Here is a 21,644-nt window from a genome sequence, read left to right as displayed (position 1 = left end):
GTGATGAACGCCTTTTATATCTTTATACATAAAAATCAAGTATTGTGGTTAAGCAAACAGTGGTAACTGCTGGGCAAATGGATGTATTGATACAAAAGAAAGTGTTTTGAAAAAAATCTCTTTCTTCCTTCCAAAGAGCTTCTCACACTTTTCCACTAAAGGCCCTTGAGGAGCTTTTACTCACAGAAGGGAGGAAGAGCCACATTTAGTAGAAATCAGAGGGCTTGGTTTAAAGTAACCCATAACAATCACATACTTTACTTTCTATAAAGTTAATGCAAATTTTGCACTTTACTCTATAAAAAATAATCAGAGTTTATTTCAACAATGACTGCAAGTAAAATCATCCTCTAAATGAATATACCAAGTCCATGCTTTAGTTTTATGTGTTTCCTGGTCTCTTTCCACACACCCAAGTTTGCCATATGCTTCAAGGTTCTAGGGCAATCTTTGGCTTGTTCATGGGCTTCTCAATTTTGAGAAAATGATTGCAGAAATGTGAAAGTAATAACTAGCAATATTTTTCTGCAAAGGCTTTATTTCTTTCATTCTTTTTCTTTTTTTTTTTTTTGGAAGCATCAGTTTTTTGGCTGTACCCTCTAGTTGAGGCAACATAACCACTTCCGCGGGTCTACCAGGAGGTCTTGATTCTGAAGTGTGGATGCCTGCTTCCTGCTGCTGTTTGTGGTGGTTCTCTCTATTTTTGTCTAAATGGACTTTCACCTGGATTCCTGGGTCTTAATTGTGCCTTATATTAACTCGTAGAGTCTATGTGCACCCTGAAGCTAACTAGCTCTAGACAATTTGGTTTGACTTTGATTATGGAACCTCCAAGAAATTTACTAGGCAGCCTTCTAGTATGGTGTTTGCAACATGTTGTTGCCAATCCTGCTTTGCCTTTCCTTCTCTGTTCTAACTTCTCACCCAATATTAGAATCTAGGGCTATATCTGGTCCAAAAATAAACAGTATAAACATGCATAAAATTAGTACTGGACCATAAACTTCTAAATTATGTTCTGGGTGCAGAACAATGGGTGCAAAATTAAACTGGGTGCAGAACAATGAATTACCATGTTTTCAAGGTTGGCTCACAGCAATGGTGTAAACAGAAAAATGTTTAGGTGGTAAAGTAGGTAACTGCCAATTTACAATGGATGAATATTCTATGTGAGAAGTATTTTGAAAATGGGACATTTTAAGATTTTTATAAATTGCTATTTTGGTTGATGATTCTAAGAACCTAAAATTGTTTTTAAAGCTATAACTCAATTTCAAACAGATTTACCAGTCATCGGATTGAGTGCCTTCTTCAAAGTGGATATTTCCCACAGTCTCCAACTCAATTAACAAAAATGGGATCAATAAGCCATGACTCTTCTTCTTTTGCTTTACTTCAGTTTGATAAATTGCTTCAATTCTGTTTAAGAAAAAATGTATAAAGCTATTAAAATGATCTAAAATTCATGATAGATTTTTTTTAAAAGCTGCTGTTAAAAATACTAGGCTTTTGTCAATGGATAAAGAAAGCTTGATGTTAATAGTTAAACCATGAGAGTCATTTCTATTTTTGGCAATTAAAATCACCTCAAATTTTGTTAACCTCATAATAAGTGAAGGTTAGAAGACTCTCCTGCCTCCACCACTTGTGGCTCTCAGATCTTAGACAAGTCACATTTTTATGCTAGTTTCTCAGTAAAATGACAATATTAATAATACCAACACTGAGTGTAGCCAGTTAGCTCAGCTGTTAAGAGCAGGGTGCTGATAACACCGGTGGTTGCCAGCTCGATCCCCACATGGGCCACTGTGAGCTGCGCCCTCCTTAAAAAAAAAAAAAAATTACCAACACCTGGAGCTTTTCTTTGAGTATTATATGCAAAATGCATGCATAGCTCTTAGCTAAGAGTTTGGCACAAAATAAGAGCTCAACAAATGTCAGTTATTATTTTGTTAGTATTATTACTGGGCAAACTAACTTATCCACTTGGTGCCCTAGTAAATTACAAAATTCACAGTATTTACTAAGTCTTCTTGCTTTATGTTTCTAGTTGATACTCAACCTGAGTTTGTTTCTATGTGATTCCAGACAACTGTGTAGGTGCTTTGCCCACTCTCATCTATGTCGTGATATTTTATACTGGTAGCAGCTAACGTTAAAAAAACTAATGTTTTTAGTTTGCAGACGTGAGAGTAGTGATGTGACAGGAAGCCATTCAGGGAAAGTTCACTGGTCCTACTTAAGTATTGCCTCTGTAAAAAAACTATATGACAGGTTTGAACCAATGATGTCTATCCTCTAGTAGGAAACACATTTCATGTTTTATTTAATACTATAATTCTTTTAACTCCTGAAGGAGGGAACTGAGCTCAACTGATAGCCCAGAACAGTATATTCTCTCATGTTTCAAATCTGAACAATTAGAAAATTTATTAAACATACTCATCTAGTTTTTTGTTCCAGAATGTTACCCTTTCATGCAAGGCATTTAGTTTGGTCAGTATCTTCTGTTGAAGACTCGGTTCTTCTGTGACACTTTCACAGTTCTTTGATTTTTCCAGCTCTGTGACTTTATTGTTATTGGATCCCTCATTGTGACCTTTGCCAGATCCCTTGAGTTCAGCCAGTTCCCGTTCCAACTGTTGAAATCAATGTACCAGAGAGGAAAAATTTTTAGTTGACTTTATTAAATATATAGTTAATTTAAATTAACAAAGTAGAAATCTAGGAAACAAATAGGCCAAGCTTCATGAAAACATGGCCAGCATGTGATTATAATTTTGGTACAAGTTCAGTCAGCCAATTTCTCTTGACCAACTGAAAGATAATCTTAAATATTTCAAGTATGGCAATTTTCTCAACTGAAACTGAGAAAAACAAAGAAATAGGCTTTTAAATATTACCGATGAGTTAGATTCTATTAAAGCCAAAATAAAATTACAATGAATTCTGGTTTAGGTATAAATAAAATATTAAAACTCCAAATAATGTGACTTTTATCACCTATGTTTCAATTTCTCAATATTTTTTCATCTACTTTGGTATTCTAGGAAAAAAATTAATCATAAAAAATACACAACGGCATGTATATATGGGTGCACATTTTTCCTTTTGCCTCAGTCTCCAATATGACTCAACAGAGCAATGTCTTCATTTAAATTTTTGATATTGGGGTTTTTTGTTCATAATGAATTTTTTTCATTATTTTTATTTTTTTAAATACTGCATTAACTATGATTTATCTTGATTACTGAGGTTTTGGGCCCTCCCTTAAATTTTGGGCCCATGGCAAATGAATCACTTTCTTCCTCGTAATCCCACCCAGCCTTGTAGGATTTCAGGATAAACTGTACTATACACACAGAGACGTATATAGAAATTTATTAATTTTCTGTACTGCCTCCTCTGTAATGGCTATATCCAGCTGTTATAAAACAAATTAAGCTTATTTATAAAAATGTCTGTAGTTTATATAATCTATAGATATTATTTTTCACATCTGTAGGTTTTACTTAACCCATGTATTTGCAGATGAAAATGGCAGATATAAAATGATTTCCATATACTGGTTCTCTTGTGGTTTTTATTCAGATAAATACTCGTATATACAAAGATCTGTTTTGAGGTAAATAATCCTTAACTTTTCAGGGTCTACTTTTAGTAAGGGAAATCTAATTTATTCTAAATTAAAGAAGCACACATAATATAACTACTAAAGTGTAGCTTGATATAAAGTTTCTACCTTGTGTACCTTAATAATAGTAAAAGGACATTTTAGCACTTTCGACAAGAAAATGAATTTTTAGCACAACCTACTGGTGTCTAATAAAAATGCAGCTGAAATAAGTCTAAAAGATCTCTGAATCATATTGAATTAATTACACAGCTTTTCAAAACTTGTATATATTAACAAGCCTATACCTGGTTGAACTGAAGATGTCTAAGCACAGAATGAAGCTTAACTAAGCAGCTGGAATCAAAACATTTTGGGGACAAGCTTGACTTGAAACTCAGTATTAATAAAAAAAAATAGTATGTGTGTATTCATACATACAAAATTAAAAGATAATGCTGTTTTATCTTCCAGTTTTCTTAGGATGTGGCCATTGAAATTTTACATTTTAAACATATTAAAGCTTACATTTTTTTTCACAAAGCTGAATAATTTTATTCGTTCTTCCGGGAACTTCTGTAATTTACATTTTCGATCCTTCAGTTTTTCAAGGTCTTCATTGAGATGCCTCTGAATAGTTTTTATACGCATGTTGTAATACATTATTTTTTTCATTGCTGTGATCTAAAAGTGAGAAAAACCCCAAAGATTAACTGAAATAAAAAATATTATAGGTAATTATTAGTGATATTATATGAGAGAGATTTTTTTTTTTTTTTTTGAGAGCCCACTGGCCCATGTGGGAATCGAACCGGCAGCCTTCTGAGTTAGGAGCATGGAGCTCTAACCACCTGAGCCACCGGGCTGGCCCGAGAGAGATATTCTATATAACAATTTGAAAGTATTGTAAGCTCAATTACTAATAATGATGATGATTGAAATGCTAATGGCTACGCAGAGTTCTATATTTAAATTTAATAAGCAAAATATAAAATTCCAAAGATTTTCTTTGTAGATAATATTTCAAATGTGAGGCATATTCTCATTTTTTTCCAGGATGATGATATAAAGAGACTATTGATAGAATTCAATTTACAAAATAGTATCACTGAGCTAATGAGTCAGTACTACTAAAGCTATAATACTACCAAATATATAACTACATGTTTCCTATTTGATTAATGTATGGAGAAAGTAAAGAAATTAAAAAGACTTAAAAGCAAATGTAACATTATTTAATTCAATTTTTAAAAGCCTAGCTAAGAATAAGATTTATTTTTCCCCCAAAATCTATAAAAGGGTGCTCTAAACGAACTTGTTTTAGATTGAACAAATCACTAAATTGTCAACCTAATCCAATTATCTTTAATTCCTTAATACCAGTGGATCATGCAGTTATTAATAAGTTTATAATGATAAATTGATTAAATCTACCATTAAGAGTAGCTAAATAGGCTTGTCAACTACATTAGTCAAAATGAACTAATGGAGGAGAAATCAGGTACACTTTTAAAATGTGTCCAAGTTTTAACTGTTTACCTGAAATAATAATATCATTTCTTTTTATCAGGAAATCTGTACCTCAGATAAGTTGGAAGACTTATACACTATTCTGGACATATATTTTCTATAGACACAGGTTCCTGTTATGTGATTTATTTAGTAGAGATTTAACAGTCAAGATCCCAACAGAATTATTTGGCATAAAAGATAGAATAGAAACAAGTATATGACATGGTGAACAGGCCAAAAGACTTCCCTTTCCCATGCATATTATGAAGTTCTGAAACTGAAAATCACTAAATTCCTCTGTAAAAATAAAGCATTCATAACACAGAACTGTTAAGGCAAAAAAAAAATAGCTGTTTTAGGATAATGATTAATGGATAAAAATTTCTAATAAAGAAGAGCTTATTTCTGAGGTGCAACTTAGAAGAAAGAACTATAACTAAGGAAATGGAAAATGGTGTTTCTCGATTTTTCACCTATTTAGAAAAAAGAGAAAAATCCAATAAAAAATGCTTTGAGTCAGTGGTAGATTTAAAAAAAAAAAAGGAATTCTTAAATTTAACATAACAAGAGAACATGCTGGTGGAGGTATGGCTGCTAGATAAAATATAAGATGCCAAATTAAATTTGAATTTCAGATAAACAACAAATATAGTAGTCCCCCCTTATCCATGAGTTTGTTTACCATGGTTTCAGTTACCCATGGCCAACTATGGCCCAAAAATATCAAATAGAAAATTCCAGAAATAAACAATTCATAAGTTTTAAATTGCATCTCTTTGTCCAGCGTATCCACACTTTACACACTCTCCACCTGTTAGTCATTGAGCAGCTGTCTTGGTTAACAGATCAACTGTTTCGGTATGGCAGTACTTGTATTCAAGTAACTGTTATTTTATTTAATCATGGCCCCAAAGTGCAAAAGTAGTGATGCTAGCAATTTGATGAGCCAAAGAGAAGCTGTAAAGAGCTTCCCTAAAGTGAAAATGTGGAAGTTCTCGACTTGAGGAAAGAAAAATTATCAAATGCTGAGGTTACTAAGATCTATGGTAAGAACAAATATATCCATGAAATTGTGAAAAGGAAAAAGAAATTTGTGCTAGTTTTGCTGTCGCACTTCAAACTACAAAAAGTTAGGCCACAGTGCGTGATACATGGGCTTAGTTAAGATGGAAAAAGCATGAAACTTGTGGGTGGAAGACATGAACGGAGAATGTGTTCTGATTGATGGTAAAGTGTTGTGCCAGAAAGCATTCAGCTCATATGAAGACTTCAGCAAGGTGAAACAAGTGACACCAAGCCACTTCTGCAAGCAAGGGATGGTTACACAGATTCAGGAATAGGTTTGCACTGAAAACATAAAAATTATGGGAGAGGCTGCATCTGGTACTGAAGAAGCTGCCGCCACATTTCCTGCAGAGTTGAAGTTAATTAGAGTTCAGTACTATCTATCCTTGGTTTCAGCATCTGCTGAGGGCCATGGCATGCATTCCCACGATGGGGGCAGGGGGGGGGTGGTTACTACTGTAATGTTTTAATACCATACTTATTAAACTTATTTATACTTACTTATACTAAAACATTATTTATTGTTCATCTGAAATTCAAATTTAACTTGGAGTCCCCTAGGTGGGGGACAAACAAGATTAAAAATTCTGCTTTTACTTTGTTTTTAAATTTTATTTTTGAACAATATATTCATGTTTCAAAAACCAAAATGTTGAAAGATGTCCAATGAAAAGTCTACTTCCACACTCATTTCCCATGTGCTCAGCGACCCACATTCCACACGTAACAACAGATTTGTTTCTAGTGTATCCCTCCACAGTTTGTTCTACTTTATTTTTCTATTTTATTAATAATACACCTATATATGTATATAGGAACAAAAATTGTGATACTTTACTCTTCCTAAACTCTTTCAAAACCACTTAGGGTGTCATAACAATAAATACGAGTTATCAATCAGGGTTTTTTACCCTTGTTGTTTGAGAGTATGTACAGCTTTGTAGGCTATTTCAATTTGTTTTTTGTGTTTGGACTTTTCAGAATTAATATCAGTCATTTTCAATAACTTTGGTGAATTACTTGTCTGTTAGGGTAAAAACTTTTTTTTTTTTTTGAAAGTTAGACTATAGTGCTAAATTCAGTTGCAGAAATATGCTCAACTACAGTTTCATAGTGATTATTTTTATAGTACTTAACAATTAAAATGGACTTTTATGTCACCTAATTCTTTGGATCCTCACAATAACCTCACAAGTGAAGGGCAGGTACTGTTTTCATTATCATTATTTTAATAGTTCAGAAAACTGAAGCTTTGAGAGGGGAAAGGCCTAGCGTAAGTGATAGATAGTAATGGACACAACCGTGGCTTGAAGCCAAGTCTTCTGATTTGAACTCTCATGTTCTTCCCTTTGTCCCATGCTGACTCCCTGGTGGTCCTCCTGGTAGGTCCTGACTTCATTTGCCATGTATAGTTTACATAAACCACTCCACAGTCACGGATGAAAACTTAAAGAATCAACAATATTCTGTTTAGGAGTTTATCACATTAGAGAATTGCCACAACCTGACACAACTTGTCTTCTTATGAATGGTAATAAAGAAAGCATCTTGGAAATTTATTGGATGGTTAACTGAATGAACACATGGGGCTAGGGGAATATCTCACTGAACTGAAAGGAGAGGTAGGAATATAATATGGAAAGATGACGCTTAAACACGGCGGCTCCCTATGTGCTCTCTTCTGAAATCACAGATCCTCTGGTGGCATGTCAAAATAGCTCCTTTGCTGGGGGGTTCACCATTGGTGGCAGTCTGGGAATAGTTCTCTTCAAGATTTCAGAGATCTTCAAGATTTTGGCAGTGTGGATGGTTCTGCTCCTACTTCCAGGGAAGGGCAAATCACCTTTAATTAGGTTACAATTGACTTAATCCTGGCATACTACCATCAACCATGGGTACTTTCTAATTTTGATATGTAATATTCCAAATGAGAGGAGGTTATACTTGTTTCATTTCTACTTTATTTAACCTTCATTGATTTTCATATGTATAGCACTAGCTCAATTATTCTTAACACTGATGGTAATTCTGCAGATGTCCTCCTCTTAGTTTTGTATAAATTACAATTTTTCTGTTCTTTCCCCTTCCAGTTCTGTCATCAAAATTGAGATCCTAGTACTAAAGTTATTATTTGTATATGTTTAGATGAAACATCCAACTCACTGGGGCAAAAGTCGAAATGGTAACCAGAACTGACAAGATAATACTACCTACCATATGTGGACATAGCCAGAAAGAAGAGTTAATTAAACTTAGGTCACCGATACCCAATTAGAGATGCACTTACATCTGCCAGTTCCTTGATTGGCTTTGCCGACACATCAAATGTGTCAAGTCTTTGAAGGCACGGCAAGTGATAGAGCACATGTGTGGAGTAATTATACAGCAGACAAACTGGATTGGCTTTATACTGAGGATCATTCAGACATAAATCCTTTAAGTGACGAAGCCTGGTTAAGTTAGTGAGGTCCTAAAAACAACGGCAGTAATAATGTTCAATTAATTAATTGCAACTGTCCTTATCTAAAGGAGGCTTTTGAACACTTAAGATCACCATCATGTCATGTAATGCATTCTAATTGTGTGCTTAAATATGTTAATGAGAGATGGATAAAATGTTTTTCTCTAACAAAACACATGCTAAATACATGAATGGAACGAGCATCAGTAATTAAATAGCACACTCTGTATAACTAGGCATTTTCAAGGCACTTTAACAAAAAGGTCAAAGAATATTTACCAACTCATGTATTTCACCTGGAACCTTGGAGCCAGTCCATTGAGCACATGTCATGTACTCATTTAGACAACGTTTTCTCCTCTGCACAGCTCTTTTCTAATAGGGGCCTCCCGTGTAGCTGGAGATCTCCTACTCCCATCACCACCATTCCCCACACTGACCACCTAGGAACACTGCTCACCTTTTCCTCGGCCTCCACATCTGCTCTTATCAAAGGCTAAGGGACCTATAACAATCACCACTGAATTCCTGATTTTCAGTTTTTTAAAAAATATTTTTGTTTTTTTCTGTAAATGCCATTTCTACCTATTAAGAACAGCTGAAACCTAGCTTTCTCCTGAGGGCCTCCTTTTTCTCACAACCGATGGAGGGGGAGGGGTTGCTAATGCACTTCTGGATGGTTTTTCCTTAACAGCTTTTATCCTGAAGTTTAGGTCATCTTTATACCTTTCTTTATTTGGCATCGGGCCCTTGCTTAACTCTTCAGTCTTGTTTCTTCCTTTTTAAATCCTAATATTCTATGTTGTTGCTACGCTGAACAATTTGAAGTTTCAGAATATGCCAGACCCCATCTTATCTTTAGACCTTCATCCATGCTGCTGTCTTTGAGTGGACTGGATTTAACCCCACTTTTACCTCTTACTCTGTTAAGACTCAACCTAGGAATCATCTTCTCTGGGAGCTTTGTTTCATTGCCCAAGCTTGGGATAGATGCTCCTCCTATGAATTCTCTTAGCCACTGGGCTTACCTTTGTGACACAATTTACCACAGCCTACGGCCACCTGCTTGCGGACCCACAAGTCTGTAAGCCAAGGGTCCATATGGGCTTTGGCCCTCGGTCTATGAGCTAAGAATGGTGATTACATTTTTAAAGTGCTGGAAAAAAAAATAGAGAAGAATATACGACATAGGCCATATGTGTCCCACAAAGCCTAAAATATTTTCTATCTGGTCTTTTATAGAAAAAAATAAACTGAGAGCAGGGTTGTGTCCTGTTTAACACTGCATTCCCAGCATTCAGTATTTAGTAACAGGAGGCACTAAGTAAATACGTGAATTGAATCAAATGATTATTACTTTCTACCAACCTCCAAGACCTGCTCACATCTCCCTCAATAACAGCATTATTAGGATGGTTCTTGGAGTAGAAGGGTGCTATGGTGGGGTTGGACTTGCGAGGATGCAATGCTAGTTAGGGGAGTTAAGGGAAATCCAAAGCAAGAACCAGGAGGCATTAGTTCTGAAGAGAAACTACAAATGGAGTGGGGAAGCCAGTAGTGAAGTCAGGCTGCCAGAGTACAAAGTACGACAAGGTCTGGTGGCCAACGTGTGTCCACTCTCTCTGGATAAGTGAGAACTTGGCTCACTGGCAGGACCCATGACAGGAGTGGGACTAGGCAGAGTTGCTTTGAAAGGGAAAATTCTGGACAGAATTATTCGGTCAAATTCTGCAGGAACAAGGAAGGCAAACCTCAGATTGTTCCGATGAGTAAAGACACCCTTTGATTGCTGGGGAGCTATGTTGCATTTGACCATCAGTCTGAGCTAGGAGATGGTGCACTTTGAAGTTATACACAGAACCCCCCCCCCACCTACACACAAAAGTCAGGTGACACTGGAGTCATTTTCATCACTGAAAAGTAGTGTTGGGGTACCTGGGATGGATGGAAAGTGGCACAGAAGTTATTCCATCACTACCAGGATAGTATCTTTGTAGGGTGGATGGAAAGGTTAGAGAAAAAATTCAAGATAATAGTGTTTCAGGAACATGCCAAATATGAGAATAGTAAAAGTTGTTGTGAATCACCTTCCATTTTTTAACAGTAAAGAGCCATCATTATTATGAAGAGCCTTTTTAACATCATGCCATACAATGACTTTTCACAATAACCTTATTTTTATCCCCATTTTTTGATGAGATTGACATAATTAAAGTGATAGTAATAATAATACAATAGCACCTATGTTGAGTGCTTATCATGGCCTAGTCATTATTCTAAGAACTTTACATTATTATTTCACTTAAACTTCACGTTACGGCCGTATTATGCTGCCTCTGATTTTGGGCAAAACTGACAGGTATTTCTGCCTGTGTAGTCTACGCTCTTCACCACCAGAAGGCGGCCATGGCTAGCCAGGGCGAGATAAGCTTCTACACGGCTTCTTGGCAGGGCAACCCCTTATCCTCCCAGCATTCTACCCTTATCTTCTTCAGTCTCAACTCATGATTCTCTTCCTTCCTCTATTCCAGCCACACAGGATTTCTAGTTTCTTGAATTTGCTATGCTCCTTTCCACCACTTAGGTCCTTCACACCTTTGCCCGAATGCTCTTTCACTAGGTAACTCCTTACTCATGTCTCATATATTAGTTTAAAGATTACCTCCCACAGTATTCTGAGTTTTTCCTTCATAGCTCCCTCTGATCTCTCCTGCGATTACTCACATATATACCCTTTGATTTCTTATCTCATGCTTTTGTACATACTATTCTCCCCATCCTAGAATGCCTACCTGCCATTGCCTAGAAGAGCCTCCTAAAATGCCTGTTGAAATTCTGTCAGCCTTTCAAGGTTCACATGAAATATTTCCTCTTGATTTTTGACCAAGAAAGTAAAATTTTGTTTAAATATCTTTTTAAAGTGCTTATAATATCCTGCCTCATCCCCAGCTTTTTGGTGTCTTATAGTCTTCTCTGAGTAAAAGAATGCCTATTTTAATACTGATTAATTCAAAATTATTTCTATTATAAATTTACTCATCTTTCTTCAGTACTGTCAAGAGGAAGTGTTTGAATATGCACCTTCAATCTGACACTGTCAAAATTATGAATGCCATGTTTTCACCCACATTATATGCCATAAACTTTGTCTTTCAGTTTTTTCTCTTTTATTTAAGTGCTTGACAAGTGTTTATTGAGATTTATTATATGGCAGGTACTATTTTAAGCATTGTAGATATAGCAGTGGCAAACAGGCAAAACTCCTGTACTCATGGAGCTTGTATCCCAGTAAGGGAGGTAGGTAAGTGCCAAGAGGAAAAATAAAACAGGGAAAGACTGATGAGAGTGCTTCAGAGTGGGGAGGGTAGTAGGGGTTGTTGCTTTTTCACCTAAATTTGGCAGAAAAGGCATCACTAAGAGCATAACGTTTGAACAAAGTTCTGAAAGAAATGAGGAAATGAGCCATGAAGAAATATCCCATACATTCCAGCAAGTGCAAAGGCCCTGAGGTGAGCGTGTGCAAGGAATCGTGAGGAGACCAGAGCAGCTGGAATGCAGTAGGCAAAGGGAAGAGTGGTAGAAGCTATGGTCAGAGAGACAGTTGGGGAACTAGATTATTTGGAGTCTTGTGGGCCATTGTAAGAATTAGCATTTACTCTGAAAGAGATGAGAAGCCAAGGGAGGGTTTTGAGAGGAAGAGTGGTTTGATGTGACATATCTTTAAAGGAGTGGGCTGTTGTGTGGAAAACAGACTGATAGTAGTGAAAGGGTAAACACAGGGTGACGTGTTAGGAGGCTTTTTTATTTTTGTCAATAATGCAGGTTAGAGATGATGGTGTCTTAAACCAGTGATGCAGGTGGTAAGAAATGGTCAGATTTTGGACATATTCTCAAGATAGAGTCAATAGAATTTGCCAATAGATTGGATGTGGAGTAGGAAGGAATAAAAGGAGTCAAAAATGACTCTAAGGATTTTGGCTTAAGTTACTAGAAGAATAGAGATGCCATTTAGAGAGGTAGAGAAGGCTGCAGGAGAAGAGGGTTTAGTGGAGGGGAAATCAATTTGAGATAGGATAGGAGACATCTATAGTTTGGGGGACTTGTTAGGGAAAGTAGAGATACCAATTTAGGAGTAATGAGTGAATAAAGGGTATTTAAAGTCATAAGACACAATGAGATTATTTAGAGAATAAAAGCAGATAGAAATGAGAAAAGATCCCAGGATTGACCTGAAGAAGTCCAGTTTTTAGATGTTAGGAGAAGATGAAAACCAAAAAACTGAAGAGGTAGAGTCAACGAAGATCGGAAGAAAACTAGAAAGTGCTATCCTAAAGCCAAGGAGTTATTTGTTTGATTTTAATAGTGTCAGATCATTAGGGCCAATTTAGTCGGCTGACTCTCAAATTTCCAGGAGTATTGTGTAATCCAAAATAATTTCTTAATATTTCTTAAAAGGGGGCTCTTTAGTCCATTTTTTGCAATAACATGGTTCATGATCCAGGTTAATGAATAAAAATGAATTATTCCACTTTAACATACCTTGAAAGAACATATCTGATTACCAGAAAGGTTTAACCTTTCCAGTTGTTCATTGGGATCAAGACATCGACCTTTAATTTAAAAAACAAAATGAAAGAAAAATTAAATTTCTTGTTTTACCTCCTGTTCATATTCTCTCATATTTCTGAGTTGTGTATGGCCATCATTTCTTGCATGTAAATAAGACTAATAATAACACTGTATAATTAGTAACCACTGATTAATGAGTGATATATTCACGTCTTATAATCACATCCTATAAAGATTTAGAAATGCTTTGCAAAGATATCATACAAAAAAGTATAAAAGACATGTACTTTTTATATTGATAAAATATTATTGTAGCATTAGCTCACATTCCAAATGAAACAATACATACCAATGATGCTAATTAGATTTCCAGCAAGGTTGAGATCATTTAAATTCTTCAAAGTTTGCAAACCCTAAAAATTTACACAATATATAATTTAGGAGAAATCATTAAAATTTATATTTATAAACCATTTGATCAATCTTGTTAGTACACTAGGTACTCTGAGCATTGAGCACACAAATAAGTGAGTGCCTCTATGAAGCCATCTTTGTTTCTCTGGAAACTGGAGAGAATTATTGGAGGAGGGAGCAGGGAGGGGAGTGGAGAGGAAAAAAGGAGGAGGAACAGGAAAACAAACACATTACACAAGTGTGTTTATAATTTTAGACAAGTTATATATAAAACTTCTCTAAACCTCATTTTTTAAAAATCTCCAAAGAAGAAATAACACGTATCCTCTCAGATTTGGTGTGAGAAGTACAGAAAATGATGTATATGAAGTTCTCCATGTTAGGTCTTCTTAACAACAATAATTCAACTAATCATGAATATTTTGGCCCATAAGCATAATATGACCATCGATATCATGGTTTAAACACCACAAGTAGTAATTTACTTCATATATAAATCAATGAAATTATCTTACCTCAATATTTTTAATTGCATTGTGGTTCAGCCAAAGAACCTCCAATTTCAATAATTTCTCTAGATTTTCTATTTTGGAAATTTTATTATAATATAAATACAGTTTTTCTAAATTTTTACATTCTTGAAGACCTCCAATTTTCTGTTAAAAAAAGATCAGACTGAATAGTGTTAGCTTATGTTTTGCCATTAATCCTTTTAATAAAGTAGATTTTAAATACATTTTTGTTTAAAAATCATATAGTACTACAAAATTAATACCCAGCAAAGTGAACTATTTTTAAAAGAAAAAAATGTATAATCTCTCTACCTAAATACAACTATTTTCAATTTTCATGTTCTCTTTAAATTTTAATCACTTTTATACCTATTTTTATATAGTCATAATACCTATACAATTTTGTGAGTTTTTATAACTTAAGACCATCTAAGATGTTTCCATAACATTCAAATTATAAGATTTAATAGTTACAAAATATTTCATGACGTTTATAATCATTTTTTTGAAAAACAACCCTACAGGTGCATATTTATATTTCAAATTTTAGCTATTATAAATAATATGCAACAGATAACTTCATGCATACAGATGTTTTCTGCTGTATGTAGGATAAAATTTTAGAATAGGGATTTTTGAATTAAATGATATATACCTTTCTTTGGCTCTTAATACATTTCACAATATTGTTTTTCAATATAAATGTCATAATTTCACACGACCAATAGTGTCTAAGTGAACCAATTTCATTACTAAGCAATACAGGGTATTATTTGATCTGATTTGATTAATAAAAAGTAGTATATGTCTATGTTTTAATTCTTTAATTCTTTTTTTTTCCTTTGTATAAATCTATTTCTTTTGCCCATTTATCTGTTTTTTGGGGTTTGTTGTTGTTGTTATTGAATGGATAAAAGGTTTTATTGCAATGCATCATGTACAGCCTCTTTACCCTCCCCCCATTTATCTGTTTTGATCCATGTCTCAAGCATATATTTCAATGAATTATGTTTCCAAATACAAAGAATTCAGCATAAAATATTTCACATAAACTTGTATGTTTAGACTTACCTCTAGACAGCATTCGGCAATCCAAAGTTCTTTGAGTTGTAAACAAATATCTAATCCTGAAATTTCTTTTATATCTTGAGCAACAATTGTGAGACTTGTTAAACTAGGAAATAATGATAATCCGACTATACGGGGATACCCTGAGAAAAACATCTCCAGTTTTGAAGTATCTGATCCTTCTTGTCCAACCGTCTCATAAGATAGACCATTGCATAAACACTGTTTTCAAAAAAGAAATTAGGTTATTACCTACTTAAAATAATAAAAAAAAATTTTTAATTAAAAAAATGGCTAAAACAAAAATCAAAAATTATTTTTGCCATTAGAAATTATAAACGGTCAATTGCACTGATGCATTTTTCACTCTCACAATAATGAAAGTTGTTGTATATATATGATTTTTTCCTCTGCTTTCAAAGGTCATGCAGTAGAAGAAATCTCTAGGTAAGCTCCAGAAAGGAATGTAAAATGTTCCATTTAATATTCTTTCAAATGTGGTAGAAAAGAAATTTGGCTTTGACTCACCAGTTCTTTAATTATTTCTTCTTGGTCTGGGTTTTCGCGTTCAATCATCTTCCATTAAAAATAAGGGTCATACTAATATTATCTATTAGGGAAAACAAAAAATTGAAATAAATACTAGGGTTATATCATTCCACGTTGAAAGGGACCTGAAAGCTACGTTGGTGGACCTGTCCACCTGTGGCTTGAAATCTTCACATAGTACATTACCAAGTATCTGGCCGCAAAACAGTCTATTCCATTTCTGAAGTTTTCTGTTAGAAAGTTCTTTTTTATTCTGAATTTAATTCTGTCTCTCCATAACTCCTGCCCACTTGTCATTCTACCTTCTGGGTTCAAATAAAACAAGTATAATTTTTTCCCACTCTATGAGCCTTTACCACTTGAACAGTCATCTCTCATCTACATCCTTACCTCGTCCCCAGTGCATGTCTTTTAGTTCTCTAAGTATGCTTAGCAAAAAAGGAAAAAAGGGGGCTTAGAAACATACCTGGCATGGTAATAAACGTTTATTCAAATGAATTAGCCAACTTCTTCACTTTAGATGATATGAACTGATTAATACATAAATAGCTTCAATACAATTTAAGTCAGTTTTTCATAATTTTTAATATTTTCATTACATTATTGCAGGCATATACTTTTTAAAAAATATAGGAATCCTGGTTTTTATATTATGACATGACAAAGCAAGATGTAGAAATGGTGTATATCGTGATTCCACTTGTTACAATAACTCCCCCACAGTGTGTGTGTGTGTGTGTGTGTGTATGTATGATTATGCAAGGAGAAAATATGGAAAGATACATACTAAGTTGTTAATATGAGTTACTATGAGATGCAGGTGACAGCTGATGTGGTTATAATAGGCATGACAAGTTGGATGGGGCTAGATCGAGGCAAAAAGAAAAAAGAAAAAAACCTGCACTTTTTAAAAAGCATGTTTAGTGATGTATAATATGAATATAGAACCATTTATTTATTCATTGTATTATTGGTTGACATTTGGACTGTTTCCAGATTGGAGATAATTTGTGCTTCTCTGAATATTTTTGTTATACAGGACATAGGTACACATTTCTACTGGGTTTTTACCTAGGAGTGGAATGAGAAAGAGACTATTGTTTCATCCAACATAGATGGTTCTCACGAACACAATGCTGAGCAAAGGAAGCCATGCACCGAGAACATACTGTGTGACTCCATTCATATAACATTTGAAAACAACTAATCTGTGGTATTAGGTGTCAGGATAGTAGTTACCTTCCAGGGGTGAATGACTAGGAGGAAATAAAAGAGGGGCTCTGGAGTGCTGATGAAGATATATTTTTTGATTTGGCTGCTGATTAAAGGGATATGTTCACTTTGAGAAAATAAAATTAGATTGCTAAGATTTGTGTGATATAAATATATATTTATCTATTATCTATTATATATGTGTGATATAAATATATATACATATCTATATCTATAATATATAGTATATATTATACTTAAATGAAATTTCATTTAAATGTTTATTTAAAAAGTACTTATAGGTTCACTTTTATTCCTTTATGCAAAGTAATGTGGGAAATGGGCCATGAAGTCACATGGGGCAAGAATATTCCAACAAGTGCCAGGGCCCTAAGGTGAGTGTGTGCTGGGTATAATCAAGGAGCAATGAGGGGACCAGAGTGGCTGGAAAAGAGTAAACAAAGGGGACAGTGGTAGAAGCTGCAGATATACATATATATATATATATATATATATATATATATATATATAAATTAAAATTGTAAGGCAAAAAGATGGTGACTTGTGTCCATGCATTTACCTAAAATTCTTTGCCCAAATCCTACTTGAATAACTAAGGAAATGTGAAAATAAGAAAGAAATATACAGTAGTGCTAGAAAAAGAGCATTAATTGCCAGAAATGTTTTAAAAGGTCTTTTGAAGGAAAATGTAGCAGACAGCATCAGACTAAGAGGAAAGCCCATCAGTACAAACCAGCCCCCAAAATTCAAGGTACTAGAGAAAGAAGTTTTACAAAACTATGTTGAAAAATCCCCAAACTCAGAACAGCAGTGATTGGGAAGAGGATGGCTGTGGACCGTCAAAAGGGACTAAATCAAAGGATTTTGAGATCTATATCTGAGTACTGCACCTGGTCTGTATTTGTACTCAGGCTTTGTAAACTGGGGACATCGGTCCATCATGCTGAGTCGAAGAGGGAAGGGAACCCAACTAGCATCACAAAGAAAAATACAGCCAGATAATTATCCTACTACACTGGCTTCTCTGTTCATTCACTCATTCACTCATTAATAGATGTATTGAGCGACTAATATCTACCAGTCAGAGGATTATGGGAGGCGAGGAAAGAGAAGACTTCTCTGATAAGGTGGCATCTGGGCAAAAAGGTGAAGGAAATGAGAGTGTGTGAGCTATGAGGAAATCTGGGGAAAATGCATCCAGGCAGAGGGAAGAACAAATGCAAAATGATGGGGTGCGAGTATACATGGCATGTTTGCAGAATAACAAGGAAAATCATATGGCTAGAGCATAGCAAGAAAAATGGGGACTGGTAGGATATGAGGTCAGAGAGGTATTGCGGGGCCAGATCATGTGCCCTCTTGTGATCTGTAGGCTCTTGTGAGGATTTTGGATTTTATTATGTGTAAGATGGAAAGATATATGGGGATTCTGAGTGGAAGAGTAACACCGGCTCACATAAGTTTAGGAAAGGATCACTCTAGCAACTCTGAAAACAGACTTGTGGGTGTCAAGGGCAAAAGCAAGGAGACCAGTTAAGGGACAGCTGTAATAAAATAAGGGAGAGAGAATCGTGGCTGAGTAGTCGGGATGGTGATTAGTTAGGTGATGGATCTATCCTGAAAGTTATATGGATCATTCCTTCCCTACTTCCCCTGCAACTGTCTCATAACCCCATTCTTGGACAGCCCCCAGATATTACAGCATAAGCTGTAGGAGTGGTCAGGCAAGGGAGCACTTACCAAGAAACAACCTGAAAGAAGCCCCTGCATCAATGTCTGTGAACACCAAAGAAAACCCTGCCTGCCCACCACCAACCACATAAGGGCTAAAGACTGCCCTCAATGGCCCCCCACCTCAGTCACCAAATAGTGATGCAAAGTATCTAGTCCATGTACAAGATATCTATTCCAGAAGAAATTAGCTGTTCCCTTGGTTAGTCACTAAATTATCACATAATTATCATATACTTGAGTCTAATTTTAGACTTTCTAATCTGTGCTCTCGCTTAGCTCTGCCTATTCCTATAGTATTATCCTGTTTTAATTACTATGGTTTATATTGTGAATTCCAACGTCATATTCTTTTTTTTGGAAAATTTCTTGCTACTCTTTCATATTCATTTTTCCAAGTAAGATTTATGATTATTTTGTATTACATTTTTTAAAAACTCACATGTGGTTTTGAGAGTCTATTGTAAAGATGAATTTAGGAAGACCTTCCCTCGTGGCAGTGCTGAGTCTTCTTCGAAAACAAGGCATAGCTCTCCATGCATTAATATTTAAAAAGACTACTTTTTCTTGATAAATATCCATATTTAGGATACTAAGCTTACCTCTCACTTCACCATGTTTTCCCTTCCTCAGTGCACTCGTTTAGGAAAAGTCTTGTTCTAATTCAATAGTTAATTAGCAAAACAAAATAAAAAAACCTACAAATTTTATAATTTGCATAAATCTAAATTATGAGAAGCCTGGACCTTCCTGGTACTTTTAAGCCTTGTGTGCTTATAAGCCTTGTATGCTTATAAGGAAACCACCAGGAGCTTCTGTAGATTTCACCCTTCAAATCTCAAATCTTGCGTTGGGTTAATCACCCCTCCTCTCTGCTCTGGAATGCTGCTGGAAGATTTCACATAACCAGCACGGGGTCGAAGTCTCTACAAACGCATAGCCTCTAACTTCAGCTGGATCTTCAACAGACATTTTATATTTTCTTCTTCAACTTCCTCTCCTAGGGAGAGTAGGACTAGAGCTATAGATCTGGGACTCGTGACACGGGGACTATTCTAAACTTCAACCACTCTTTCTTTCTTTCTCAGCAAATAATCTTGTCCCTATTTTCAAAGAGAACTGTGATGCCATCATATATGCACTCCTTAAATTCTCTTTGCTCCTAAAAATGTATTGCTTTCTCTTTCTGTGTTAGTAAAAGCATTCTTTCTCTTATCCAAAATGAATCTCCTTTCCTGTGTACTGATCCCATCCTCTTAAGTCTCTTTTAGAACATTGACATGTCAAATTTTGCTCCTCTCACTTGTTCCAATATTTTATTCTCTAGGGTCTCTTTTCTCTCCAAAAAATTTTCCAAAAATTAAAAAAAAAATCTTCCTGTCCTATACTCTATGAATAGCTTGTTTTACAGAAAAACTTCTAGTAAGTCATTAGCAATACTTCATTACCTCCCTTCAATTCTCAGCTCACTGCAATCTGACTGGGGACACATCAGGCCACTGCAGTTTTTTTTTTTACCAAGGTCAACAGTAATCTTCTAATTGCCAAAGACCCTGGACATGTTTCAGCTCTCAACTTGACCTTGACATGCATGGCATTTGACAATGCCGATGACTCTCTAAGTTTTCTTCTTTGGTTTGACTTTTTCTCCTTGGCTTCGCTCTACTTGTTATTTCAAACCTACTTTTCTGATCAATTGTTTCATTCTTCGAGAAAAATTACTAATCTTTATCTTCCTCTTTCCTGTACAACAAATCCAACTACCCACATGGAAAACTCCATCTGAATATGTCACAACATCTCAAAATTCAGTATGTTCAAAACAGAATTTATTATATTTTCCAGGCAGCCTGCTTCTCCTAATGTATGCCTTATCTTGTTAAATGACAACATCTTTCTAATCATCCAAGTCAGAAACCTGGACTTCCCCTTAACCACTCTTACTCTTTCCCCCCATGTTCACTCACTCATTAAATCTTTCTGCATATACCTCTTAAATGCCTATCAAACTTTTTCCTCCTCTCCCTTCCAATTGCCTCTGCCTTGGTTTCAGGCCTTCATCATTTCACTTTAACTGGATGTCCTCCCTATTATTCTACTTCCCTCCAATCCATCTTCTACACTACTGTGACAGCCAGTTTCCTGAAAGGTAAATCTATCTGCTCACGGTATTCTCCCAGGAAGGTATTCATGGTCTCTGTGCTCTGACTCCTACCTACCCCACAAGCTCATCAATCACAAACTCCCCAGAGCACCGCAGGCTCTGGTCATAACTATGAGGTGTGATCAAAACATAGAGTAAATGTTTACATTTTTTTGAAAAATTTATTATAGTTAAAGACACATTGCCATCAATCCCCCTCAAAATATTCCCTCACTTGAAACATACTTATGCCATCGTTCTTGCCACTTTCTGAAGCAGTTCTGGAAGTCCTCTTTTGTGAATGTCTTTAGTTGCGCTGTAGTGGCTGCCTCGATGTCCTGAATCATTCTGACTTTGGGGAAAAGCCAGAAGTCGCATGGTGCCAGATCTGGTGAATAAGGTGGATGAGGACACACTGTAATGTTTTTGTTTGAAAGACGTTGCCATATACCAGAAGCGATGTGTGACATGGAACGTTGTCATGATGGAGGATGATTTGTGGCACAGTTGAAAACATACCTTCTCTCAACTGTAGCTCACAGCTGACTGACTGCACCAAACAAGTTGAAAGTTGTCTCACACTCTTACTAAGGTTCGATGTGCCAATTCCTGTATTGAGGATCCCTGACTTCCCTTTGGATGGCATTTGGCAGCAGCATTCCCCATATCTTTTGATCACAACAGAAAGGCGAGGTGTCACACATTGCTTCTGGTATGGTAATTTCTGTCAAATAAGAACATTACGGTGTGTCCATAATGCACCTTATTCACCGG

At 35.5% G+C, this 21,644-nt stretch overlaps 1 protein-coding gene across 1 annotated transcript in view; it reads right to left on the bottom strand.

The window, feature by feature from the left end:
• The window catches only part of LRRC9 (leucine rich repeat containing 9), a 96,115-nt gene that overhangs the window by 72,824 nt on the left and 1,647 nt on the right, over window positions 1-21,644 (bottom strand). Inside the window, exons 2-10 of the mRNA XM_081049748.1 lie at window positions 15,743-15,824; window positions 15,218-15,436; window positions 14,150-14,290; window positions 13,570-13,633; window positions 13,191-13,261; window positions 8,478-8,660; window positions 4,142-4,297; window positions 2,443-2,639; window positions 1,288-1,419 (exon numbers count right to left, since the gene is read on the bottom strand). Of these exons, the coding sequence (XP_080905874.1) occupies window positions 1,288-1,419; window positions 2,443-2,639; window positions 4,142-4,297; window positions 8,478-8,660; window positions 13,191-13,261; window positions 13,570-13,633; window positions 14,150-14,290; window positions 15,218-15,436; window positions 15,743-15,790 (1,211 nt within the window). The 5' untranslated portion in view covers window positions 15,791-15,824. The remainder of the gene's footprint in view (window positions 1-1,287; window positions 1,420-2,442; window positions 2,640-4,141; window positions 4,298-8,477; window positions 8,661-13,190; window positions 13,262-13,569; window positions 13,634-14,149; window positions 14,291-15,217; window positions 15,437-15,742; window positions 15,825-21,644) is intronic.

The sequence above is a fragment of the Rhinolophus hipposideros genome (assembly GCF_964194185.1).
Source record: "Rhinolophus hipposideros genome assembly, chromosome: 5".
NCBI lineage: Eukaryota > Metazoa > Chordata > Mammalia > Chiroptera > Rhinolophidae > Rhinolophus > Rhinolophus hipposideros.
This window is presented reverse-complemented; position numbering and strand designations above follow the sequence as displayed.